This window comes from Dipodomys ordii, unplaced genomic scaffold, assembly GCF_000151885.1.
Source record: "Dipodomys ordii isolate 6190 unplaced genomic scaffold, Dord_2.0 Scaffold104, whole genome shotgun sequence".
Lineage (NCBI taxonomy): Eukaryota > Metazoa > Chordata > Mammalia > Rodentia > Heteromyidae > Dipodomys > Dipodomys ordii.
In genome coordinates, this window is record NW_012267320.1 from 1,082,406 (window position 1) to 1,110,210 (window position 27,805).

Sequence of the window (27,805 nt, forward strand, 5' to 3'; positions counted from 1 at the left end):
CTCCCCCCTCCCCCCATCCCAATCCTTCTCCTTCCCCCCTCCCCCCCTCCCCCCCCATGGACATGACAACTTGTACTTCTCATTGTTGCATCAGATCCACCTGTATCCTTAAACAACTGGTTTTCCCCATCTCCTCCACAAGTTATACTGACATCAAATATAGTGAAAGCAGGGGTTATACTGTGGGGGAGGGACATACAATCATGTAATTCTTGACCTTGGCTCTGTTGATGTGTTGGATTACATTTATTGACTTACGTATGTTAAACCATCCCTGCATCTCTGGGATGAAGCCTACCTGGTGGTAGTATATGATTTTTTTAATGTGTTTCTGGATTCTATTAGCTAGAATTTTGTTAAGGATTTTTGCATCTGTGTTCATCAAGGAGATCGGTCTGTAGTTTTTTTTTGTTGGGTCTTTGCCTAGTTTGGGATGAGTGTGATATTGGCATCGTAGAATGAGTTTGGGATAGGTCCCTCCTCTGCTTCTCCGAAGAGCTTGAGGAATATGGGTATTAGTTCTTCTTTGAAGGTCTTATAGAATTCTGTTGTGAATCCATCTGTTCCTGGGCTTTTCCTTGGTGGAAGACTTCTGATTGCTTCCTGTATCATTGTAAGATATTGGCTTATTTAATTGCTCAGTTTGGGCAACTTGTATTTCTCTGCTAGGTTTTTTTTTTGTCGGTCGTGGAGCTTGAACTCTGGGCCTGGGTGCTGTCCCTGAGCTCTTCAGCTCAACCACTTGAGCCATAGTACCACTTCCAGTTTTCTGGGTGGTTTATTGGAGATAAGAGTCTCATGGTCTTTCCTGCCTAGACTGGCTTTAAACCATGATCCTCAGCTCTCAGCCTCCTGAGTAGCTAGGATTATAGGCGTGAGCCGCCGGCGCCCAGCCTCTGCTAGGTTTTCTTTCTTTAGAGAGTATAACTTTATAATTGTTTGGATGTCTTGGGTACTTGTGATTTTTCCCGTGGCATCTCTGATCTTGTTAATTTGGGTTTCTGCTCTTCTTTTCTTAATTAATCTTGCCAAAGGTCTATCAATTTTATTTTTTCAAAGAACCAGCTTTTTGTTTTATTCGTTTTATTTATAATTTTCCTATTCTCTATCTCATTAATTTCCACTCTTAATTTGATTATCTGGCTTCCATCTAGTAACTTTAGGTTCCATTTTTTCATGTGTTTCTAGCAAGGAGGCTTCTAGCTGGTACTGTACACTTGGGATTGTGTCACATCGTTTGTGGTCCCCTGCTCAGCATGCTAAGCTGGCCCACTTGGTGAAGGGGGCAGGGGCCTGCTCTCTCCATCATAAAAGATGGTTGGTAAATAACCTACTGTTATTGGTACGAATCAAACCCCCTCCCTTCCACCGCAGTGTGTGGGGGATTGTACCATTTTCTCCATGACATCCTTACATTTTTCAAATTGTTCATTAAAATCAAAATATCTTTCCTGCCCGTTTTTGTATCTTTCCATCTTGCTTCTCCCAGTAACAAATGGGCTGCCATTTCACCCTGAAGACTCTTGCCTGTGCCTTGCACACGTCACAGAATGATGATGTGGCTTGATCTGGAGACCAGAGCAGTGACAGGAGCCTGGCTCCTGTCCCTTTGTCACATCTCAGGGGTGGCAGCACAGAAGTGGCGGTATGTCTCTGACTACGGTGCATTTCTCAGTCTCCTGGCTCCCAGGCTTCCCTGTTACTACCCTCCAGTGTCAGCTTATTGACTTAGTATGGAGGAAGTGCTCCAGCACTGCTCTCAGTGTGCGCCAGTGGGAAGATCCTGCCTACAAAAGCCTGTCGGCTGCAGCCCTGCTGTGGGGCGCAGAACTTGTCTGTTCTCTACTGTGTGATCTGAGAGGCCTGGGCAGCCATTCCCGTGCCTTGCCTCTCCTTCAGCAGAGCTGCAGGGAAAGCCTCCTCCCAGTTGTAGAAATAAGTGTTTCATATTTCAAACCTGAATGGAATGATGATAGGATTTATAAAAGATACTAGGACCATTGTCTTGGGGCCAGTGAAGAGTTCATGGGGAGACAGGGCACACCCGCCTGAAAATCCTTGCCGATGGAAATCCAGTCTGCTGTAAGTCACCCCTATTCCTCTAGCTCCTACCTCATCAGGTGAGCTCTCAGTGATAGACACCTCCACGCCATCCCTCCTCATACCATTCCTGGCTCCATTCAGTGTCCCCAGTGCAGAGAATTAAGTCTCTGTAAAAGTAGACTGCGGGTTTTACCAGGAGGTCACGGAGAGCCCCTCTTCTCTTGGCAGTCAGCAGCGAGCGCTCTGATTACACTTCATTTATCTACTTGGGAGGACTCGGAGGACCAGCTGGGCCCCTGTCTGCTCTCATCAAGAGTTAATTTCTGAGCGAGGTGCTGTGGTCATGAACAAGTGCACAAGGTACCCCGGTGGTCCTGCCAGACAAGAGGGGCCCTTAATTAGCAGCCACGTTCAATCAGGCTGCTTAACCCACCACGAGCTGGGGAGGTCATGTCCTTTCTGCCGCCCTGCCTGTAAACACAGAGCCCAGAGCAGGCCAGGACGCCCGTCAGCACAAGAGGAGGAAGGAGCCTTGAGGTGAGGAGCACTACATAGGCCTGATCCCAGAGACGTTCCAGTGGACGGCTGAGTGTTTGATAGAGGACTGAGAGTCAGCAGAGATGTTTTTGTTGGGCTTTAAAATGGAAGCATATTTTGTTCTTGACAGCATCATATTTCCCAAGCTGGACATCACACCTGCCTTCTTTGCTATTGAAAAATCAATTTCTCCAGGGTGTGTGTGTGTGTGTGTGTGTGTGTGTGTGTGTGTGCGTGTGTTGGTCCTAGGGTTAGAATTCAGGGCCCGGGTACTTTCCCTGAGCTCATTTGCCCAAGGCTCTACGACGTGAGCCATAGCTCCCCTTTTGGCTTTTTTTGGTGGTTAATTGGGCATAAGAGTCTCTCATGAAAAGCCAGCCTGAGATGGCTTCAAACAGTGATCTCAGCTTCCTGAGTAGCTAGGATTACAGGTGTGAGCCACTGGCACCTGGCTAGGTCTCCTGATCTTAGCATCGTGGAGGGTTATGTGCCAAGACAGCCTAGTGTGGGAAGTCAGAGTTTCCACTGGCCCCAGCAGCATGAGGGCTTTAACCCCACTGAAGCACATGGTTAGCTTCAATACGAGGCTGCCCATACTTGTCCTGCCCACTGCCAGAAGCTGTGGGAAGTACAGTGTCAGGTGCCAGGCCCTGGAGCTCAGTCGGCTTATTCACTATGGCTGAGATCATGCTAAGCAAGTAGGCCCTGGAACGCTTGCTTTGTTCTCTGTAGAAAAGTATCCACTCCCACCTCGCTTACTCAGCATCCATCTTCACACACACACACACATACCACTTTCCTGCGTTCCGATCATGTGGCTCTAACGTGCTTTGAGGCTGAAGGAGATGAAGGGAACATGAAGGCTGTTGAAGGGGATGAACGAGGACATCTCTGGTAGTCATGAATCACCAGCAGCCCACAGGGCTAAGGACCGACCAGTGGGCTATGCCATTCCATCAACCATGCAGCTGGTGAGTGGTGGGGATTTTGAGGTGGTCTGCTGTGGAGTCCTGGAGCAGAGACCCTTGGCTACCCCTATGTGTACCAGAACAGCCTCAGGGCTAAGGATAAACCTTGAGCCCGGCCTGTGAGAGCCTTGATTTGCTTAGTATGGGAAACTCCAAATTCTTTCTGGTGATTAAAAACCCATGAGACAAAATCAGAAACAGCATGCTGCATTCAGATGCCCTGGTCAGCGATGCAAAGCATCACCTGGGAGTTTGAAATGAGCTGAGATAGAGCACCTGCTCTGAGCATCAGCGATGTGGGACCAGTCAAGAGGAACTAATGGAACCCATGGCAGACACGTGGAGCTGGGCACAGAAGCAGCAAACCGAAGGTCAGGAAGGGGATTGGTGGGCCACACTTCCTCATTTAAGGGCGAAATGCTTAGCATTTTCAAGGTGACTGTAAATGTTAGGCTTCATTCTTTATTTACCTGGTGGATATGAAGAGTGTTGTGTCTTGGTGTAATGGAGCATTCTGTTTCTGTAGTGAAAGCTGGAAGTCAGTCTCCCCTAAAAAGCTCATGGTCTGGTGAGGTGGATGGCCTGGGAACGAATGTGTTGAGTGTGTGAGCACACTGGCCTTCTTCCTAAAGGGGAAGTTGACACCAAATTGCCTGTTACAGTGCCTGATTCTTCCTGAAATGAGTATTATTAGCTAACAAGTCCATCCCTGAATTGTAGGCTCTTTCCCCCTTAACTTTGTAGGGTTTTTTTTTTTTTTTACTTCATGTTTTTTTTTTCTTTCCACTTTTGCTTTGGAAACATAAATCTGATTCATGTAGAGAAAAATAGAATTGAAATTGAGGAATAAATCAGCATAGGATGGTTCTTGCAGCCAAAACCTGTCAGAACCAGGAGCTCTGCTGCCAAATGCTGCAGCCACATCCAGCGGCTTCACTGTGCGCCGCCCAGGCATACGCTGAAACCTTGGCAACCAACTTCTGGACAAAAGGTCACCCTGTGCGAGAGTTTCTGGAATCCGGATTGAGTCTTGCATGTTACACTCTTGATTTGAAAGGATAAAATGATGCTTTAAATGTTTCATAAGTCCATCTCATCCTGCAAACAGAAATGTTGATGATTTAGATGGAGCGTAGGCAATGCAGTGAACCATTTGTCCGCCTGCGCCCTGCTGGCAGGCACCTCCTAAGCTAAGATCACCTATGAAGCCTGTTCCTGTCAGTGAGAAGGGGTGCCTTCCCTTCCTACCCTGCTCAGCCTGGGCTTCACCAGGGCAGCCGTTGCCATGACAGTGGTTGTTACTGAAGTCCCCTCAATGTGGTTAAGAACTTGACTTGAGTTTGTTGTCATGATGATAGTTTTTAATCTAATCATACCCAGATCTGTACCCAAGAACCAGAGGTCTTATTTGGGGGTTGTTATAATAATTAATTCCCAATTCACTTTTTTAACAGATTTACACACAACCGCTGACTTGCTGGTCTGTTGTTTCTATTCCTGGGGTTCCATAGGGATTGGACATTTTTTTTTTTTTGGTCGGTCGTGGGGCTTGAACTCTGGGCCTAGGCACTGTCCCTCAGCTCTTCAGCTCAAGGCGAGCACTCTACCACTTGAGCTACAGCGCCACTTCCGGTTTTCTGGTGGTTTATTGGAGATAGGAGTCTCACGGTCTCTCCTGCCCGGGCTGGCTTTGAACTGCGATCCTCAGATCTCAGCCTCCTGAGTAGCTAGGATTACACGCGTGAGCCACCAGCGCCCGGCGGGATTGGACATTTATTATGAGAATCCTAGTGAGAGAGAGAGAGGAGCCAACCTAAGTCCGTCATAAACAGATTGCAAGAATGCTGATGTTCTTCATGTTTCACGCAATAGAGAGAAGAGATTTGAACCCAGATTTTTGCTATGGTTAGCTGTGAAATAATTATAATTTTATATAATGTATGTAATATATACTTATACACATATAAGCAATATAATTTTATACCTTATATACAATATATAGTTATCTATAGTATAATATAGTTATATAATTATTGTATATGTAGTGTAGTTATTTTTAGAAAGGTTTTATACTGTTACATATAAAATAGTAAAATTAGTATGCATTTATAAACTGTAATACATTCTTCCATATTACAAGCAAAATAAGATTGGTTACATACAATATGTTATAAATATATAAATGTATTGCAGTGTATAATAGTAAATATAAATATATAAAATGAATATTTAAGTATATTTCAAACAGATAGTATATCAATAATATATACTTTAAATATATTTGAATATGTATAGCATTTACCTTGCATTATATATTATTAGGTACTATAAAACATTAAATGCAATGTGATAAATAATACTGTTGCTAAGAGCAAAAAGAGCAAACGGAAGTAAAATCTACCTACTTGCCATTTTTATAAACAGAATACCCTAATTGCTTATAATAGAGCAAGGCCATAGTTTGAGGTCTTCCAGCGTTTTAGACTCCTTTACTCAAAGAGAAGTTATTCTGCTATGGAAGAGTTAAATTGACATGCGGCTCTAAGGGCTTTACAGACTGATGGTGCAGGCCTTGTCCCGAGGCGCGTGCGGCTCTGCTCCACTTCCTCCTGTCATATCACTTTCATCCCTGTTCACACTGAATTAGGAGGCGAAGCTCTTGTGTCCCTTTCTTACTGTCATCTTCTGTGTGGCTGCAATGGCATGTGGCTCAGGTGAGCCGAGTGGGAGCCAACTGTGTGTGAGAACTGGTGTCTAAACCCTGAGTTCCTGGAATTTCCAGCGGCCGTTGCAGGTCGGGAAATTACACACGTGTCTTTTGTGAACTGGGTGTGATTGGGCTGCTGAGAAAAACGGGCATTTATCTTCTGTGCTGGAAAATCAGTTTCCTTATGGAAATACATCCAGACAGGGAGTTTCCTGCCTGTTCCTGCCATCTGCTGCAGGTGCCCAGCCCTGGGGCCACATACAGCTGCCACCAAGACCATGGGGAGCTGGCCAGTCTGCGCCCTCTTTGCCATCTCGTCTCATAGCCGATGGAGGCTGGAACCCACACCGTAGTCAGCACTGGAACCATAGTCAGCACCGGACCTCCTGTCCTGGCGTGGTATGTGTGTGTGGTCATCATAATAGCTTTTGCTCTGGAATTTTTCAGGTTAGGGTTTTAAGGTAACAAATGATGGAGTAGGAATGTTTGGTTTCTGTCCCCACATGATAGGGCCAACACTTTAGATGAGGGAGGATGGCGCACTGTCACTGGAAGCCCCTACTTACACAGGACCAGCTCCAGCCCCTCTCTCCTTCCTCACCAGCCCAGTGGGGTTAGAGATTTCACCAACTGTGAGGACGAAGACACTGAGAGGGGGCAGGCATGGCTTGAGCCTTTGTGGCCCTGTGACTTGCCGTTTTTCTTATCCTGTTGGCTACTTCCACTGTTGCTGGGAGGCTGGCAACGTCTCTACTTTCTCTACTTATTGTGTGAGTGTTGTTGTGGGTATCTGTGCCTGTCTGTGCAGTGAGTATTTACAGAGGACCGGCTATGCGCCAGGGGTGTGTTGTAAGTGCCCATGTCCTCATTAGCTGCTTTACTACAGACGTGTCTGCTCCAGCAACATCTGCCTCTGTCAGCAGGAGTGACTCTCCATGCAGGCCCTTGCAGTGAACCCTGAAGATGAGGTGACAGGAACAGGCTAGGCCCGGAGTCTGTGGCTCATTGTGCTCGAGATGATGGTGCAGAAGTTGTTTCTTTCCTATGTTCTCTGAAGTTCACAGTGGCCAATTCATCAACACAGAAATGAGTCCAGTGAAACCCAGACAGCCCAGAGGAAAAAGACAGATGGAGTTCCCTCACAGGCTGCTTACAGTTTCATATCTTAGTCCACAAACTTCCCTGTGATTTGGATGAGTTACTGAATTTCCATCTTTCCAAATTTGAGAAGTGAGGCAGAGCGTTGGAGCAGCTTTCTCAGTCTCCGTGCCGAAATTGAGACTCTGGGTCTTCTGGAGGGATTGCATGCTGCATGGAGACTGGTTTCTGGTGTGAATGCTTCTGGTGGCCCGGGTTATCTGAATCCCAGAACACATAATTGGCCCTGCCAACAACCCGAGTCCTCCCAAACTCCTTGCCCCTTCCAATACATCTAATCCAAGTTGCAGTAAAAATCTAAATAGTGGAAAGAAACATGGCTTTGGAAATCAGGACATTTGGTAAAGTCAAATTGATCATTAAACGAATGGATCATTGGGAGAACTGATCCATGGTCGCTGAAGTTTTATCAGGTGCTTTTTCTGCATCTGCTGAAAAAACCAATGCAGTGTATTGTATCAATCCATTTCTTCACATTCTGGGAGAAATGGATGATCATAATGTTTGTACATAAAATTGAGCACCTTAAATTCAGTTGACTTAGCATTTTAGTTATGGCTTAACTATGTTTAAGAATGTATTTTTGGGGGCTGGGAAGGTGGCTCAGTGGTAGAGCGCTTGCCTTGCATGCATGAGGTCCTGGGTTTGATTCCTCAGCACCACTTAAGCAGAAAGAAAAAAGCCGGAAGTGGCACTGTGGCTCAAGTGGTAGAGCGCTAGCCTTGAGCTGAAGAGCTGAGGGACAGCGCCCAGGCCCAGAGTTCAGGCCCCATGACCGGACCCCCCCCCAAAAAAAAAAAAAGAAAAGAAGAATGTATTTTTGAAAAAATGTTTTTGGCAGTAAGGGCTTGAACTCAGGCCTTTGTGCTGGCTATGAAGACATTCTACCACTCAGCCACACCTCCAGCCTCTTAAATGCCTGCTTTATTTTCTTTTGTTGCTGTTAATTTTATTTGAAACGATTGAGTGTTAATGTTGCAAGTCCACTAGAATCATGAAATGGGTACACCAGCTTCCTTCCTTCTTTCTGTATATTGTGACACATAGTGTTTTTCACAGTTCCAGGCGGCAGCTCTTCTGAATGCCATTTAATCTCGGTTTACTTAAGCCACTGAGATATTTTTGTAAACCTTGTCCTAATTAACCTTTGAAATTAAAAATAAAGTCCTTCTCTAGCTTCTTTGTTTTTCTTTTTTCCAGTGAGTGACCTAAATTAACTATCTGGTTAACTTCTAATGAATATTTATTTGCTCACTTATGTGACATTTATTTAGACTTATTGGGCATGTGCTCTGCATGGGATGCTATCCCAGGCCCCGGGGGAGAAGGGAATGGTAGGGACCCTGCCCTGGGAGCTTCCAGAAGGGAGGTGGAGCTTGTCCACAGCCAGCTACAACCTGTACCTTGCTCCATGAAAGGAATGTTTTGGACTATTTGTCTCTCAAGGAATTGTTGTTGTACATATTGAGCTGTAAAGAAGAAAGTAGGTCCCCTAAATTTCTAATTTCAGGTAAGAGTACAATGATTCATTAAACAGTTGTAAAATTCAGACAATATGTTTCACAATGTATATGGCACGCAAACTGAAGTCTGTTTCTGTACTATCTTAGTCTGTTTGCCACTGCTATATGAAACACCTGGGACTGGGTAATTAATACTGAGTAAACGTGGAGACTGATTAGCTTTGGAGACTGGGAAGTCTAAGAGCATGGTACTTGGCAGAAGATGTGGCCAGGGGTGAGACAGAGCCTTCCATTTTGGTCTCTCCTCCTCTTTTTATAAAGCCACTAATTCTGTCATGGGGGCCCCACCTGCCTGACCTCCTCTAATCCTAATCACCTCCCAAAGGCCCAACCTCCAAATACCATCACCAGATGGATTCAGGATCAAGTTTCCAACACGAGAACTTTGGGGAGACATGCAAACCATAACAGGCAGCTTGTGTTGGAGAACCTATGGGTGGTTACTGTCCTCATTCCCTTCCATCTGGAATGTATTAAAGTGTGAAAGCACGCGCCTCCTGGGGAGCTCCATCCTAATGCTTGGTAACTGCACCGTGGTTAAGTCTTAGCAGCCGTGGTGGGGGTGGGGTGCTCATTCATTTCACCTTATCTGCTCTCTATCTCATCCATTCTCTTTCTTCGAAGCACAGGGCAATTTGTGGTTACCATGCTTGGTGTTGCTATAAAGAAACTGAAGGCCCCTGGTTTCTGAACTACTAACGGGGTATCTTTGCCAGAGACCAAAGTGAAGTTTATCCCAAGCCTTATAACTCTAGTCTGACTCATTCCCTAGGCAACCTCATAGTCCTCTCCGGCCTCCATGACAGTAGTGGCCCCAGGCCTGTGAGCTCCGCCTTTCCCTTCTGCTACACACTGCCCAGGTGTGTGCAGCATGCATCTCACTCTTGCCACATCCAACCCGCCAAGTAAATGGGGTGGCTGGTGTAGTTCAGGTCTGGACAGCAATTTTCAGACCTCTGCTGTCCTCCCCCGTGGCCCCCTGAGCTGGCTGAACACACACAGCCCTCCCCCTGAGCCTCCCTTGTGGCACATCCTCCATTCTAACGGGAGAGAGTCTGTTGAAATGGTTGTTTTGGAACAGTTGTTTTTCTGTGGGAACTTCTCACTGCTGTGGGGCCCTGGATGAAAAACTCCAGTTCTCTGAGTTAGTCAGCTAGACATGAGGGTTGTAGGTAGTAGCTCCCATCTGGTAGCACTGTCCTGAACAGTAGTTGAAATAACAGGCAGGCTTCGCATGAGGCTGGCATAATAAGGTCAGTGGATAGTGATCCTCCTTTTCTTCTTCCTCATTAGTTCAGTGATCACCATTTCTGCAAAACCAAGATGGTCAAGTGTCCGTTACTCCCCAGGGTTCCCTGGCCACTTCTGTTCTGACCACCCCAGTGAACAGTTGAAGCTGTCCCTTGTCACACAGAAGCCAAAGTGAGTAAGCACTCCTGCATGTGACAGAAGAAAAGGCTGCTTGTCTCCAGGGACTCAGCTCCTGGGGCCGCAAGGCCACCGCTGGTGATTGAAGCAGGGGCCCCTGGCAGGCTGCACTGAGGGACTTGGGGACCCCTGCTGAGTTTATGTCTTGCTGTCTCTCATGCACCTGCCAACCACTCTCTTCCTGGTTAAAAGTCACTCCATTCTAATCTGCCATTTTTCTTTCTTCTTTCTTTCCTTCCTTTTTGTTTTATTGTACCCATACTTCTTCCTTTTTTTTTTTTTTTCGCTTGAACTCAGTGCATGGGTGCTGTCCCTTAGGTTTTTCATTGAGAGCTAACACTCTTACTACTTGAACCATACCTCATTTCTAGCTTTTTGCTGGTTAATTGAAGATAAGAGTCCCAGGACTTTCCTGCCTGGGCTGACTTTGAACCTCAGTCCTCAGATCTCAGCCTCTTGAGTAGCTGGGATTACAGCAGGTATGAGCAAGCCACCAGTGCCTGGTTCTATCTTTCCTTTTGCAAAGAATGCTTTTGCAGGTGTGGGACAGGAGCAGGGACTCGAGGGGGGGTGGTGAGCTAAGGGAGAGTGAGGGGTGGATGCACTTTATGTGAGAATGCATGAGAACACAGTAATGAAGCCCATTTGTGGCTTCTTAAAGGGGATGAGGGAGGAAATAAAGTAATAGAGGGGCAACTCTGGTCAGTTACACGCATGTCTGAACATGCCTTTTTTGTATAATATATGCTAACTTTTAAATTAGAATGTTTTGGGGGATGGGGCATGGACACCTAGTTCTGCATGGCCCTCAACAGGCCTCTGCAAACAACACGGTGCACAGGACCCCGAGGCACCCTTTGTGAGAACCACCATCTTACAGGGTATGTAGGCCTGCCCCTGGCCCGGCGCCTGCCTGTCCATCTATTTGTCCGTCACTCCCTGTTTCTCTCACACGGTAAAACCCATCTAGGGTAGGTTATATTTAATGGGGTGAGAAAAATCCGCCGGGTAAGAGAGAAGTTGCAGGTGAGGTCAAGCTGCCTGCTCCCCAGAGTGGATGACTCTCTTCTCTGGCCCCACAGAAAAGGAGTACACAAGAGCTCTTTTTATGTTTGATGTATTGCTTTAAAAAAAAAACAACAACTGTGGGTGTTTTTTTGCGTTTTTGGTTCATACCTCTTGGCTGGCCCAGCAGGAATTTGGCAGTTGGCTGATCTGCTTCTCAAAAATGCTGAAAGCTGCGTGGTTAGGAATCACGCGAAGACGAGATGTGCAGACAAGTGCTGCCTTGGTCTCCCTTCCCCGGGCCCGGGCCAGGCCGGGTCAAGGGTCTCCATGTGCTGGGGGGTCTCTCTGTGCTTGACATCAGTAGTGCATGTGCAGGTTCTATTCATGGTTCTTGCTCATTGGTGTGTCGCTGAATTTTTATCATCAAGACTTTCTGGGTGAACTATGGCAGAGTGTGTATAGACTGTGTTCTGGACAAGTCTATACATTGCTTTCTTTTTCCTTTTTATTATGATTCATGTTCCTCAAAATCTCTGTCTGAGACGTGGTATTTAACCCGTTGTAAGTACAAGCCAGCTCAAACTGAGGCACACCCCCATTTATCATTTCCTGTCATTCTGTTTTCAAAGCACATCATCCAACACATCAGTTCTTGGCCTTAAAAGGAATCAGAAGCCATAGCAGTGCCAGATCAACAGAGAGAAGTAGGCTTAAGGAAATTGTGCTGATTTCACGATTTGGTAAATTGGGGAGAACACCAAACGCCATCTCCTCTGCCAGAAACTCGTGTGTCCTATGGGCTGCTGGGCATGGCTCCCCGCCCCCCCTCCGCAGTAGGATAGCCATGGACTCCCTGACCCTCCTCCAGTACGGGTGCCACTCATTGCCAGATCCTAGCAGGGCAGACTGGAGACCATTCTGCCATCTGCAACCTTCCCTGTAAGTGAGGAGCAATGGAACACCCTGAGAAGGACTGGTGAACATGTGTTACCTTTGATTGCTTTGTGTCTTTAATATAAAGGTCACATGGAACCCAGCTTTGTCATCTTTGTGTTCTCACCTTTGCCCTAGTCAATAGACAGAAATCATAATGCCCAAGATGGCCGAGAGTATAATGAAACCCATTTCTGTACTTGGCTCTAACCCTGATGGAGGATAACATTTTGAAAAATGTTATTTGGAAAAGCATTTTGGTAGTAGATACCAGAAGTCTTGGTGTCAAGACTAGGAGTCTTGCTCCCTATTACCATTCTAGTAATTAGAATAATACTTCTAATGACCATGCTTGTAATCCTAGCTACTCAGGATAATGAGATCTGAGAATCAGAGTCAACCAGGGCAAAAAAGTTCATGACACTCCTATCTCCAGTCTACCAAAAAGCCAGAAGGAGTGGTGTAGCTCAAGTGATAGGGTACCAGTCTTGAGCAAAATAAGTCAAGTTAGAGTGTAATGCCCTGAGTTCAAGTCCCAGGGCCAGTGCCAAAAAAAGAAAGAAAAAGGAAAATATATTAAAGAATATTACTTCTAGTAATCTGCCCTTAAGAAATAATCAGATATGTGGAAAACTCATTCTGAGGAAGATTTACAGCTATGTTTGTTGTATGTACTCCACCTATAGAATGATCATAGGCACAGAAATGCTCAGATCTATTATAGTAAAAGGCAGGTTACATGAATAGTTAATAGATTAAGATCTTAAAACATGTTTATGAAAAAGGCCCAGGAAAATATTTGGAGTGACAATAGTCATGTTAGGATGTGTGGTGAATCTTTGCCAGACTGTCTGCAGCATGGTTGCTCTCAGAATTTCAGAAACTAATAAGTAAAATGTCCTATGTAGTCCTGGCCATGGTTATGGAAAACATTTCTCTTAACTAAGTTAATGACAGATTATGTTAACATTTCCTAATTGATAGGTATAAACAGAATTTTAAGGGAAATGTTAATTTACTGATAGAACAAGCTTGAATTCCTATTTTGATGCAATTTAAGCTAATTAGATATATTTATGAAAAATAGGACTACATGTGTTCACTACTTCTGACTACAGTTCTCTGCCTTGCTGAGTTCATTGTTTGTGACATTAGGTGAACGATATGGAGAGTACTTGTCTAGGAGCAGCCCTTATAGGGCCTGTGGAGTAGGGGAGGGTTTTCTTACAGGGTAATCAGGGTAGTCAGTTGCTAGAGAGAGGGACTCTCATGCCCATAGAACTTTCCTAAAGAGCATTTTTCGGAGTTGATGTCCTGGCTCACACCTGTAATCCTGGCTAATCAGGAAGCTGAGACCTGAGGATAGAGGTTAAAGCCAGCCTAGGCAGGAACATCCATGAGACTCTTATTGCCAATTTGCCAGCAAAAAGCCAGAAGTAGGGCTGTGGCTTAAATGATAGAGTGCTATTGTTGAACAAAAACTAAACTCAAGGATAATGCCCAGGCCCTAAGTTTAAACCCCAGAACCTGCAGGAACAGAAGAAGAATGTGTTTCTAGCAGAGTGTTGTTGTGTACCTCTAGAATCCCAGTACATAGGAGGCCAAGGCAGAGGCTCATGAGTTCAAGACCAGCCTAGGCTACATAGTAAGTTCAAGGCTAGTCTGAACTACCAAAGAAAAACAGAAAAAAAATTATCCCCCTCTCACCTCAAACAGGGCATCTTACAAAAACAGCAAATTCTAACCACTGGCAGTTCAGAGCTCTGCCACATGATCCCCCCCCCCCCCATTATTCATCTTTACCAAAGAAGTTATTCATCCTCACTACAAGTTTCTCTTGAGTTTTTTAAATGTCAGGATCATTCTAATAACACACCCATTTTATATAAAAACCTCCAAGTGTAATGGAGAGCTTCCCTTCCAGACCTTGCCCAGGGTCCCTCCCCCCCTTACAGATCTGGACTGCCCTACGAACTGTCATCTTCCTCTTTGCATTTTAATGCTTATCATAAAAAGCATTATGAGAATCTGGTCCAGGCACTTCCATTTTGAGCAAGCATGCCCAGAGGTTTTGACTGTTAGAACGCTAAGCTCTGCTTTCTGTTCTCGGCTTTATGAGGGTCATTCGGTGGGCCAGCATGATACGTAGGTCCCCAAGTGTGTCTGTACCCAAAGGCCACCTGGGTGGCAGCGGTCCCCGCTGCTGACTGTGGTGTACTCAGCACTTGCTCTGCTCCTGTGCGGGGCCTGGGAGCCTGGCACACAGTGTAGGAGGTGGCTGTGCCCCCTTCGTGCTGACAGTGGCGTGAGTTCCTTGAGAACATTCTGTAGGACATTTTACCAAGCAGAGAGCACGGAGCACAGCGGACCTGCACAGAATGGCTTCAGTGAGATGCACTGCCTTTGCATGTGCAGTGGTAGCACAGAGTTTTCTAGAAGCTTGAGGGGGTTGAGTGAATCTTACAATCTGGAAATGGAATGAACACTTAAGCAAACTTGCCAGCCTGTCAGGGTGCGGGAGAGGGGCTGAAGAAATCAGAAGCAGCCTGCAGTGCCTCCCCAGAGAATGCTAGCCGCCTCCTGCTCAGCCTGGCTTCCGCACCTGCGGCCAGGTGTGCACAGCATGTGGGGCAGCGGTGGCTTTCTCAGCTTTCTCAGCGCCTTCACACATCCGTTCTCAGTTCTTCAGAGCCTTGCGAGGGAAAGGGAAGCCAGGCCTCCTCCAGACTGTCCTTGTATGTACGACAGCTCCTCAGACTTGCAGGATGTGGGCCTGGTGTAAAATGGTCTTGCCTGGACTGCACGCGCTGCCCTTCCCCTTAGGGTGGTCCCACCCGTACCCAGTGGTCCTGTCCACTTGACAGTTGAAGGAAAACTCAGCCTCAGCTGAGCGCCACATGCCCTGCAGGGCTGCGTACTGGGGACCCATGTCTTCAGGACCCTGGGCTGAGCCAAGGCGGGTAACCCCCCCGGGTGTCCAGTAAAATACTTGCATGGGGTTGTCTGTGATAGCTGTCGTAAGGAGGGGCTCCCCGAAACCTCAGTCCCTCACTAGTAGGGAGGGTGTGTCTACCAAACACACCTACCTGCCTGCCAGGTTCCCACCTCGGGCTCCACCAGCGCCTGCAGTGGAGCCTCCACTGCCCCCCTGTGAGACGTGCGCGCTGCACATGCGCGCACACGTACATACAGCTTATGGATAGGTCAGAAGCCCATATTCTAGTGGTTTCTTTGGTTATTTCTTTACTCCAATAAGTTTCACCTTTACAAGGAGCTAATGTCATGTTGTATGTAGATAGAATTGTTACCTACTTTCTTTTCATGTGTATTTACATCTCTGGGTGTAATTAGGGATTGCCCAGTCTTGGCCACCCCATTAAAGGGAGCTGTCATTGTCCAGACTCTCACGCCTCTTGTCCCTTCTCAAGTGGTCCACCAGGCCTTGTGTAGCTCATGATCCCTGCCCTGGTTTGGTTATGCACTGAGGAAGCAATGTGGGTTGCAGTCTCTCTGGAGCTAATGTGGCATTTGACTAACAGGGACCCAGTAAATTAATAGTTGCTATTTTTTTAAATGGCACTCCGTTCTCCATTGGTTTGGGATAACTTTCTTTTTCCCATTTTTTTTTAGGGGGGAAAAAACAAAGCAAAGAAAATGCATGGAAAAGATTTATGGATTTGATTGGGGGGGAGGGGAAATGAAACCTCTCATAATAGTTTTTAAATTAAATTTCGTACCAGTCCAAATCCTTTCCTCCCACCCCTTCCTCTGATACTCCCTGGCCCATTAAAGCCCAGGATCCTGATGGTCTTCGCAGGGAAGTGATTTACTGGAATAAAGACGTCCTTTAAGTTTTATATTTTGGAACCTTCCCAGTGTGTCTGAACCTGGGTTTCAGATTTTACTGGCATTCTGTTGGCAAGGCGGCCTTCGGAGCCCTTCCTTATTTGAGCTTGTTTCCTCACACCTTTGGCAGTATGGTACTGTGTTTTTTAAGTTAAAAAAAAAGAAAAAGAAAAAGTTTAAATTAAAAAAAGCACATACAAGTATATAAGGAGATTGATTGTAAGACGTCAGGCAGCATAAAAGGTCAGTAAGCACAAAAATAACAAGGAAGACGAGCTTTCTTGTAAAGGGCAGGATGGAGACAGGACGGGGCTAGGTCAGGGTGCCCCTTCCCACCATGAGTCCAGCACCATGGACCATGAAGCCCAGCACCTCAGCCACCGGGACCCAAGGCCGCAGGCCCAGCCGAGCAGAGGGGGAGAGCCTTACCCGGGAGAAGGCGGGCACCCAAAATGGAGGGGATGGCTCCAGAAGGAACCTCTGAAAAGCCAACAAAGAAAATAGTATCTCCCAGAGACCCAGAGTCGGGAGGGAGGTCTCTAGGAATGAACAAAGTCAGAACACCTATTGTTCTGGACCTGTTGGCCGGATATCCATATACACCAAGGAAGCCAATCAAGACAGAAGCTCTTTGTATTGTTAGGGAAGCCCTAGAGAATCCACGTTTAAACTGAAACAAGAGAGGGACTTAGTAATGGAGTGGAATATAAAATGTCCCACCAGCACTGAAGCCAGCTTCACAGGGGTAGCAGAGATGGGCAAGGTGAAGTTGGCAAGGAGAAGATGGAAAATAATCATTCAAATGAAAATCTGCTATAGGATTGGAGTGAGACCCGGGCTTCGTTCATGGAGGCCATAAATGCAACAGATCACGGGGCACAGCCCTGCGTGGAAGAAAGAAGCCCCTTGTCTTGTTGAGCGCGGAGCTAAGCTGGTGCTAAGCTTCCTGGTGGCAAGCATGGCGCATTGGCTGCTCTGGCAGGGTGGGGCCCGAGGAGGGTTGTAGAGAGAAGCTGAGAGGGAAGGAGGAAGGGTGATGGTCAGGACAGAAGGTGCTGGAAGCCAGCTGGGAAAGAAAGAAATTCTTCCTAGTAACTACCCGGAGCAGTGATAGTATTGAGATGGAAGTGTGGACCAAGCCAGGCCCCTGGGAAGGTGGTATATCCCTTTCTGAAGGAAGACACTTTTCACCCTCAAGCTGTTTTGTCCACCCAGTAATCTGTAGAGCCCCCCGCCCCCCCCCACACCTGTACCTAAGAAAACACCTTCTTTACTTTATATAAATATGATGAGGAATTTTGACATGTTTGAAACAGAGCAGGGAAAATACCTAGGTAGATATACAAGGCAGAGTAAATGAACTTTGCCTCAAATATAGTGGCTTGTATGAGTTTTGGACATTTAAGATGACTCTGTTTCAGTTATTTTTTTAAAAATTAAGATGCGGTGGCTAACACCTGTAATCCTCACTACTCAGGAGGCTGATATGTGAGAGTTGCAGTTCAAAGCCAGCCCGGGCAGGAAAGTCCATGAGACCAGAAGTGGAGCTGTGGCCCAAATGGACCAGATGGGCACTAGCCTTGAGCAAAAGAACTTAGGGACACCACCTAGTCCTTGAGTTCAAGCCCCAGAACTGACCAAAAAGAAGAAAAAGAAAAACAAGAAAAAACCCAGCTGGGCACCAGTAGCTAACACCTATAATCCTATCTATGTAGGAGGCTGAGATCTGAGGATTGGCATTTGCAGCTACTCTACCACTTGAGCCAGAAAAGCTCTACTTCCAGCTTATTGCTGGATATAATTGGAGATAAGAGTCTTAGGGAGTTCCTGCCCAAGCTGGCTTTGAACTGAGATCTTCAGCTCCCACACTCTTCCCTTCCCTCCTTGGCTCTGTTTCTTTTATGCCTGGGAAAGACTTGATGAGGGATGTTGGAGGGTGGATGTCACTGGAAGTTGAGCAAGGCTGTCATCACTGAGAAAAAACAGAAGGAGAAGGAAGCAACAAAGAAAAGCACAGTTTGGGACTAGGTTGTACCCACAGGTTACAAAACACCAGGCATTAGCTGGGCCCTTAAGTGCATGGAAATGGAGATGCCAAGGACAGCCAGCCAGACTCACAGTGGGGCTGTGGAGGGGCCTTCTTCCCCAGGCTCCACAGGACCAGGGCACAGCTTCCCAGGCAGGCTGGCCCAGGGTAAACCCTCCCCACAACCAGGGGACCTGCATGGCAGTGCCCTGTCCAGTCTGCAGGGATGACTCGCAGCTCCAGGAGAGCTTGTCATCCATGCCGGTGGTCCTCTCCCGACAGGAAAAGGTGGTGTCACCAACCAGGGAGCCTGTGGGGGCTCAGAAGGAAAGTGGGCCGTAAACCAATCTCTGCTTAATGTGGTTTTCCTGATTATAAAGTGAGTGGTAATGATGGAAATACTCAAGATTTCAGACAAAAGCAAAAAAGAAATAAAAATCACTTGGAATCATACTATCCAGAGATTAAAGAGATAATCTAAAGAAGAAATTGAAGTCATGTAATTCTACTTCTACTTTTTTTTTTGGTGGGGGGGGGGGTTTAGGGGGAGGGCAGGTCCGGGCTTGACTCCATGGCCTAGGTGCTATCCCTGAGCCTCTTTGTGCTCAAGGCTAGTGCTCTACCACTTGAGCCACAGTGCTACTTCTGGCTTTTTCTGAGTAGTTAATTAGAGATAAGAGTCTCATGGACTTTCCTACCTGGTCTGGCTTCAAACCTCAGATCTCAGCCTCCTAAGTAGATAGGATTACAGGCGTGAGCCACGGGTGCTTGCTACCACTGTTAATATATATCCTGGATGCTATAAATTTAAATTTTACTTCAAGGGAATCACACCATGATATTGTTTTAAAATCTTCCTTTGGGAAAAAAAAAAAGGCAGCTGGGCGCTGGTAGCTCACACTTGTAATCCTAGCTGTTCAGGAGGCTGAGATCTGAGTATGTTGGTTCAAAGCCAGACCAGGCAGGAAAGTCCGTGAGATCCTTATGTCCAATAAAACCACCAGAAAACTAGAAGTGGCGCTGTGGCTCAAATGGTAGAGTGCTAGCCTTGAGCTGAAGAGCTGAGGGACGGTGCCCAGGCCCAGAGTTCAAGCCTCGCAATTGGAAAAAAAAAAAAAAAAAGCAAAGACCAATATAAGAATATCCATAGCTATATATTTAATATCTCATTTTAGTAGCTCCAAAATTTTTCTAATCATCAGAAACTTACTTGGTAAAACGTGTATGTGTGTGTACACCAATATCAGGGCTTGAATATCCATGTATTTTTATATAATGTCTATCTGTATATTTTTAAAAGTCCTAGGAAAAGATGTACTTTTAATATGAAAAGGGACTTACCTGAGTGGTTTATTTCCCACTTTATAATTTTCTTTTCAAGTAATTCTCCCCACAATAACTGCAGCTAATGTTTTGGCATATTACTTTGTTCCATATTTTGTCACATTACACTTTAAACAGTGTTATTCTAAGTCATCATTGGAATCGTGCTGTGCATAGGGCCTTACATCCTAACTCAAGCACCTGCTGTTGTCGGTGGGCCCTCACCAGTGGCTGGAACATTTTTCATGCAGGGTGGTGACATTTTTCACCCCTCTACTGTGGACTGTTCAGGTTGTTTCTGGGCTTTCACAGTTTGTCGGTAATGCTAACAAGATTTGTGAACTTGAGTTAACTTGTTTCTATTCCTTGGGTTCAATTCTAGAAGGATTGGCACTGAATCAGAAAGTATAGCGTTTGTAAGGCTGACATTCATATGAACAAACTGGTTTTAGGAATTTCCCTTTGTTATTAACAGTCTCCTGCTCATTAGTTATAATAAAACAAGGACTACAGCTGTTAGTTTCTGTCTAAAGCAAACCTTTTTGGCATTTTTCCTAAAAATAGTTATAAACAATTATTGCAAGTAATATATCTAAATATAATTTTGCCAGAAGATTCAAATAATTTTAAATTAAAAATGATCGATGGCATTGTAGAAAAATCTAAATAAGACAAAGGAAAGAATTCCTAATAGAGCCACCATTTTGTCAAATCTTTCTCACTCCCTTTTTTCTGTGCATTTTATATAGCTAGAACAAAAGTATTTATCACATGTTTCTTTGTTGGTTTGGCAGTGCTGGGGCCTGAACAACAGGTGCTCTACTCTTTGAGCCATGCCCCTGGCCTGGTATCTTGTGTTTTATTTAGCATTTGATTGTAAGCATTTCTTCCATACTCCTGTGCAGTCTTCATTAACTGTCATTTGACTGATTACAAATTGTTCAATTGGTGTTGTTTACCACAATTCAGCTTACCATTCCTGTATTGAATAATTAGATCATTTCTAAGTTTCTGCTTCCCTAACCATGGTGAAGGTGGGCTATTTCAAATTCCCAAAGTCTGTGGGCTGGGTGTACATTTAAATTCTCATTCAATCAGGGTTCCTCTGGTTCCTCCTAAATTAGTCTTGATTATCAAAATTTCATCTTGGGCTGGGAATGTTGTTTAGTGGTAGAATGCTCACCTAGCATGCACAAAGCCTTGAGTTCAGTTCCTCAGTACCACAAACAGAAAAGGCCGGAAGTGGTGGTGCGTGGCTCCAGTGGTAGAATACTAAGCAAAAGAAGCTCAGGGACAGTGCGCCGGCCTTGAATTTAAGCTTGAGTTCAGGACTGGCAAAAAACAAAAAACTTCATCTTAATGGCCTTGCAAAAATCAGCCTACTCCTGGCAGAGCACCCTAGGGTACCCCGTGTCCTCAGTAACGGGACTGACTTGTCCACAGAGCCAGCCTCCCAGGGTTCCAGAAGTTTCAGCCTGAGAACTCAGACAGCACTTTCTTAAGTCCTGCTTTGATACAGCAATGAGTCCCAGTCACAGAGCCTTTTATTCCACAGCCTTAGCCAACCAAGAAAGAAAATACACAGGCAAGGAATTATTACCAAATATTTTCCTTCTTTCCTTCCCTACCTCCCTTCCTTCCCCCCTCTCTCTACTTGCTCTCTTTCCTTCCTTCCCTCTGCTCTGCTTCTTGTCTTTTTCCCTTTCCTTTCTTCCTTCTTTCCTTCCTCTACTTGCTCTCCTTCCTTCCTTCCTTCCTTCCTTCCTTCCTTCCTTCCTTCCTTCCTTCCTTCCTTCCTTCCCTCTCTCCCTTCCTCCATACTTCATCTCTCCCTTTCTCTTTCTTCCTTCCGCTCTGTCTCTTTCTCTTTGTTTGTTTGTTTCTTTCTCCTCCTTCCTTCCTTCCCTCCCTCCATCCCTCCCTCCCCTCTCTCTCCCCTTTTTTTCTTTCCTTCCTTCTCCTAAGGAAAACAGAATTGACAGTTTACAAATAGGTCTGTTGACAGGAGCCGTGTGGTTATCAGCATGCACGCTCGAACCTGCAGCCTCAGGTTGTGTGAGTGAGCACTAGCATGCCCCCCCCCCACACTTCTCCAGCATTTCCGCTTGGCCTAAAGGCTGGCTTCACTCCTCTATCAATATGCCCTGCCTGTTCACTGCTGCCAAGCCTCTAGCACTTAAATGTGCCTGCTCCCTTCTCTTTGTTCTAGAAGCTTGTTTGGTTTTTCACCTACCCCTTTCTCCATCATCCCCACCCAATGTAGCATTTGACTTTCTACTGTCTACATGTTTATTTAAAGAACATCCCCTCTTGCCTCTACCCAGAGAAACTGAGAGAATGTTAACCCTTTATATGGACAAAGAATCCTTCTTAGGCTTTTCTGCCCATCCTGCGTGAGCGAGGACGCTTTATGCCCGGAGGTTTCAGGCATGCCTCGTCTCAATGGGTCATTCATGATGTCCAAGAGAAACACTGGTGGGCTGTATTTCATGTGCAGTGGCAGCGGGGCCGCTCCTGGCTGGCCCGCCCTCAGTCCTGGGAAGGTGCCCCCCCCAGTCAGGTGTCCTCAGGCTCCACCTCCAAAGTGTAGCTGCTACATCCCAGTATGCAGGCCAGACCAGGCCAGGCAAGCAGAGCCGTGTGAGCCCCGGTGCAGGGGCCTGCTGCGCGCTTCTTTTCTCCACTTCTCATTTGAGTTGCAGCCATGTGTGCCTGGTTCCTGGAGCCTGCAGGAGCTCATGAGCATAGCTCAGAGCTAGCTTTCTTCAGGGCTCTGTCTCCTTGCAGGAGTGCTGGGAGCACTGGTTATTGCAAACTCTGCTCAGCCTGAATTCAGCTCTGCCCTATCCCTGCCCTACACTCAAGTAAAAAAGGAGCTTTTCCAAAGAGAGTCTGCCAGCTGTTCTGAGAGATGGGCAAGCCTGAGTTTTGCTGTTTGATATTCCCTGCCAGGAAGTACCTCTTCTCAGCACAGTGCTAGATCAGCAACTACTGGGAAGGTGAAGGAAAAAGAAAAACACTGAATATGGAGTTCAAATATGGAGAATCAGCCAGGTGCTGGTAGTTCACGCCTGCAATCCCAGCTACTCAGGAGGCTGAGATCTGAGGGTTATTATTTGAAGCCAGCCTGGGGAGAGGGAGGGGACGGTTGACGGAGAGACTCTGTGAAGTGGACCTGTGGTTCAAGTGGTGGAGCTTTCGCCTTGAGCAAAAACAAAACGAGCGAGAGCGTGAGGCCCTGGGCTCAAGCCCTAGCACCAAATCAACAATAAAAATAACATTTGGAGAGTGGAGGCTGGAGGAAATTCTTATAAGGAATGAATTTTGTCTCTGTGGGGTTTCCCCCGATTTTCATTTTGGAAAAATAAAACACTAATATTGACTGTGACCTGTTTAGTGGTGACAGTATTCTTTCTGCCTGCTATTCTTTCTGCTTTCTGCCTGTTTGTGTTCTTTTAAACAAAACAGTTTTAAAAGCAAAGTCAGAGTCTACAATGATCCAAGGTTCTCGTGAGTTCTCAGAAGGTGTGGATTTATTTACTACAGTTAAAACATAATTAGTTCTCAGGGGATAGTGGGCCTTTTAAACAGCTTTATTACCACCGGATTGGTTTCCTGAATAATCAGAAACTTCTGCTACGGTTGTAGACTAGTGTTTGAACAGAAAAGGCTCCGTAAGTAGAAACAAATGTCAGGAATTGCCTGTTGTCACTTGAAGACGGTACAACGTAGTAGCACAAGAGCCGAGAAAGAAGGGACAGAATATTCCAAAGGAAAGCTATCTGACCAGGTCTCAGTAAGCTGAACCGCAGCTCCTCACACACTTATTTGCCTTTAAGTGGTGTCTGCTTCTTCCCTTTGCAGTCCCAGGTCATTGTCCCTCCGGGCTGCACATCCCTGCCACCTGTTAAAACCCCGCCTGCCCTTCCTGGGGCATTGACTCACACCAACCCCACCGCCTTCTCTCTGAGCCCCTGGTCCCTCCTCAGCATGGCCCTGTTCTGGCTGACCAGTTTTTCCCACCGTTCCTAGGTTGATGTTTGAGATGCCCCAGGAAATGGGTTTAATCGCCATTGCAGTCCGGCAGACCCAGGGCAAAGGTCAGTCGTCTTTTGTTATCTGCTGTTATTTTTCTTTCCCCAAATCTGTGATTCTAGTAGCCAAAGAGCCCGATGTCTGAGGGAGGGTAGCCTGAGAAGACTGAAGTGGGGAGCTTTGCTGCTTTCATGGCCTGCTGCTGAAACAGAGCCAACGGGAAGGAAGAACCTTGGGAAGAGCTGCGGGGAGAGCGTGGCGCCGCTCATACTCTGCTTGGTGTGAGCCACTCAGCATTTGCTGGTGATGGTTTCAGTGCCCAGTCTCTACATTCTCTCCTATGTCCTGGGCTTCGCAGCTTGAGACTAAGCCAGTTCTAGAGACATTTATTTCCCAGGAGGTCCTCTTGGAGGGGCTCCATGTATCTGTAGTGTCACTTGGAGGAGGCTCTTGTTGGCTGTTCCTTAGACTGCTTTGAAATGTACATGCAGAGGGGCATTGACAGTACCCATCACCAAGTGACCAGGGAGATGCTGAACGCTGCTCTGGGAGGTGACTTGGCGCTTTCTTCCCAGGGCGGTGCTGGTGGTGACAGGGGTCAGAGGGAGCATTGTCACAGAGCCCTGCCAGTCCCTGCCCTCCCAAACCTCAGCCGATTCCAGGCCGCCCAAGAACGTCAGCTGGGAAACCCTCATGGCTTCTCAGAAGCAGAGGAGTAAGGAGTCTCCTGTTTTCCTCTTCTTTCCCTTGAACCTAAAGAGGAAAAGAAGGATTGTATCAAACTCTGTGGTATTTGATATTGTAGATTAAAAAAAAAAAACTCTAAACAAACTTGGGTTCATTATACCTCTCCTATTGTGTTGGTCTGGCTTCAGGTTTTAGGACAAACAACTCAGTGGGTGTCAGAGGTCACTTTCTAAAAACAGCTCTGGAGGTAATATCCACAGACCATAGCAGATTTAAAACATGCAGCTCAGGATTTGGACACTTAACAAGTGCATGAAGCCCCGGGTTCCATCTTTAACACCAAAAAAACATTTTTGGTGATACTTATAAGGTTTGAACTCAAGGGCTGTGATCTTGGCCTGCACTCTACCACTTAAACCATACCTTCCACCTTTTTGCTTTAGTTATTCTTCAAATGAGGTCTTGCATTTGTGCCCAGACTTGCATGGATCCCGATCCCCCTTCTTTACCCTTCCTGCATAGCTGGATGACAGATGTGCACTCATCATACCCAGCTTTTAGTGACTCAGATGAAGTCTCATCACCTTTTTGCCCAGGCCAGCTTTGAACTGAGATCTCTGCCATTCAGGTAACTAGGATTACAACTGCATCCAGCCCCTAGGTTTTTTTTTTTCTTTTAATTTAAAGGAGTAAGATATGCAGGTCTAGTTGTCAGTATATTGTATAGCCAGCACCCATTTTCCAGAATTTCCATTCCTGCCCCATGATCATCTGCTGAGAATGGAACTTGAGATTTCATCAGCAAGGCACAAATACTATGCCCACAGACACAGAGCGCTATACTAGCACGTTATGCTAGTCATGTTACGCTAGTCACGTTACTCTGTCATATTACGCTAGTCACACTAGTTATGCTAGCAGCTTTTTGGTCGGCCGTGGGGCTTGAACTCTGGGCCTGGGCACTGTACCTCAGCTCTTCAGCTCAAGGCGAGCGCTCTACCACTTGAGCTACAGCGCCACTTCTGGTTTTCTGGTGGTTTATTGGAGATAGGAGTCTCACGGTCTCTCCTGCCCGGGCTGACTTTGAACCTTGATCCTCAGATCTCAGCCTCCTGAGTAGCTAGGATTACAGGCATGAGCCACCAGCGCCCGGCTGCTAGCAGCTTTTTCAGCCACAGAGCATCAAATTTTAAAGCACCTTTCTATTTTTTAATTTGTCTCAGAATATTCAGAAATATTACTAAGCCCAGGTGGACTCAAGCGCGATGGTTGTCCCATGGCCACTCTGACCCAGAGCACCTGGCTGTGTTCCTGGGCTCCATCAGCAGCTTCCCAACAGGCCTGTGTTTCAGGGTGGGGGTCGAACACCTGGCTGAGCCATAACAGGCCTGTATTTCAGGACGGGGACCGAACGCCTGGCTCAGTCCAGTAGGATGTGCCCTTTCTACTCTGCTGATCTCCATCCCGCTGAGGTCCCAGCTGGGGCAGAGGATTCCTTTTGTCCAGCACCTGATGTCCCTGGCTGTGGTGGAGGCAGTGCGGTCCACGCCCAAGTATCAGGTATGTACAGTACAGCCGGTTCCCTTTACAGGCCTTTCGGGCATGTGGAACGTGGCTTGTTATTTGGAGTGTATGTTTGCATCATTGGTGCATTCTTTGCATAAGTCAGCACCAAAATGATCTTGGGGTTTTGTTTTGTCTTGTGTTTTTGTTTTTTTTTTGTCACTACTGAAGCTTGAACTTAGTGCCTTGCATTCTTGCTAGGCTTTTTCCACTCAAAGCTGTGCCACTTGAGCGACACCTTCACTTAGGGCTTTTTGCTGGAGATAAGAGTCTCTTGGATTTGCATGCACTTCATGGCCCAGATCTCAGCCTCCTGAATAGCTAGGATTACAGGCATGAGTCACTGGCACTTGGTGGGTGAAAACATTTTTAAGCCTGAGAACAGGGTTAAATTAAATGTCTGTTTATCATCTTCATGGCTTTGACTTTTACCTTGAGCCTATCAGTTCATTCACTGTGCATTCTCTGAGCTCCTGCTGTATGCAGAGGCTGTGCCAGGTGCGCGGACACAGGCTGGAGGCAGGTGGGGAGCTTTGCACCCATGGTGCCCCGAAGCAGCGCCCAACACAGCTCCTGCCCTTCCCACATACAGGTGGGTCTCACCATACGGAGTGACTTTTATTTTGATTTGCAGTTGTTTTGGAACAGAGCCCATTCGGCCACATGGATCAGCTATCAGAAGGTTGACATAGATTCCATCGTGCAGGTTCCCATCTTGTATGGCCTTCACTGGGTGCCAACTTGTCCTTAGCTGGATGTCACCGTCAGTGCACAAATCAGGGCCTTTGAGCGCCTACCAGCAGCCCTGCTGCTCCTTAGGTCCTGGGCCTCCCTGCTGGGCCTCAAACCTTTCCCTTTTTCCACACATTCCTCCCTCTCTGCATCATTTTTAGGGTTAAATTCAGGGCCCTGTGCTGGTTAGGCACTTGACCCTTGCCATCCCTGGTCCCTTTACTTTTTAGTTTTATTTTCAGATAGGTTCTCACACTTTTGTCGAGTGCCTGAGACCTCAGTCCTCCTCTCTCCGCCTCCTGAGAAGCTGGGATTATAGACATGCACCACCATTTCTAGATTCTCTCTCTGCATCGTGTGTGTTTGTATGCATCCTTTGAGGCCTAGCTCAAGTGCCCTTCCCTGATTTCCCCAGCTGAGCCTCTTCCCTCCTGCAGGATCTTAATGCAGGTTGCTTTGAAGCAGAGCTGCATGTGCCCCATTCTGTTTCCCACAGTTCCCTTCAAAGAGAAGTTCTCTTTGAAGACAGGATTTCTTTTACATCCCCCCCACCCCAGCTACTGACTGCAGTTCTTTATACATCCAAGGATTGTAGCATCTGTTGGAATAAATGATTGAGGAAAGGAAAATGAAGTGCATAAGCTTCTTGTAGGGAGAGAACCCTGAGGGTCCTTGAACTTGATTGGAACTCCATGGGGGTGGGGGAATACAGAGACAATTCATGCCCATCATTCACAAGGCCAGCATCTTCAGAATGTGATTTTGTTGATGAGAAACAAATGGGGACAAGGGAAAATGCTGAGTTTATGTTACATTTGTTCTAGAATATGCCTCTTAACCTCCTAACCCTATCAGGTACTTTAATATTAATTTGTCCCCCAAAAGTGATTAGCTCTCTGAAAAAAAGAGAGAGCATAAGGCCCATGTTCTGTTAGTTTTAGAGTATTCTGCTTGTCTTCCTTTTTGCTGGATGACTTCATCAGGCCTCTCTATGCCCTGATACTGCTTTATTAATGTATGGGTTTTCTTTTAGGATATCAACTTACGAGTAAAGTGGCCCAACGATATTTATTACAGTGACCTCATGAAGATTGGTGGAGTTCTGGTTAACTCAACACTCCTAGGAGAAACATTTTATATACTTATTGGTAAGTTTTTAAGCCTTTCCACACCAGCATTTTTTTTAGATTAATAAAGAACAAAAATTCAAATGGCGCACGCATGCATGCACGCCTGCCCAGGCAGGTGATGTGCAGAGAGCCTTTCCTTTGAGCGTTCCAGGGTGATG

The 27,805-nt window shown here is 46.4% G+C and overlaps 1 protein-coding gene across 1 annotated transcript in view; it reads left to right on the top strand.

The window, feature by feature from the left end:
* The window catches only part of Hlcs (holocarboxylase synthetase (biotin-(proprionyl-CoA-carboxylase (ATP-hydrolysing)) ligase)), a 161,501-nt gene that overhangs the window by 128,998 nt on the left and 4,698 nt on the right, over nt 1-27,805 (top strand). Inside the window, exons 7-9 of the mRNA XM_013027420.1 lie at nt 23,533-23,600; nt 25,622-25,782; nt 27,551-27,665. Coding sequence (XP_012882874.1) covers nt 23,533-23,600; nt 25,622-25,782; nt 27,551-27,665 — 344 coding nt within the window. The remainder of the gene's footprint in view (nt 1-23,532; nt 23,601-25,621; nt 25,783-27,550; nt 27,666-27,805) is intronic.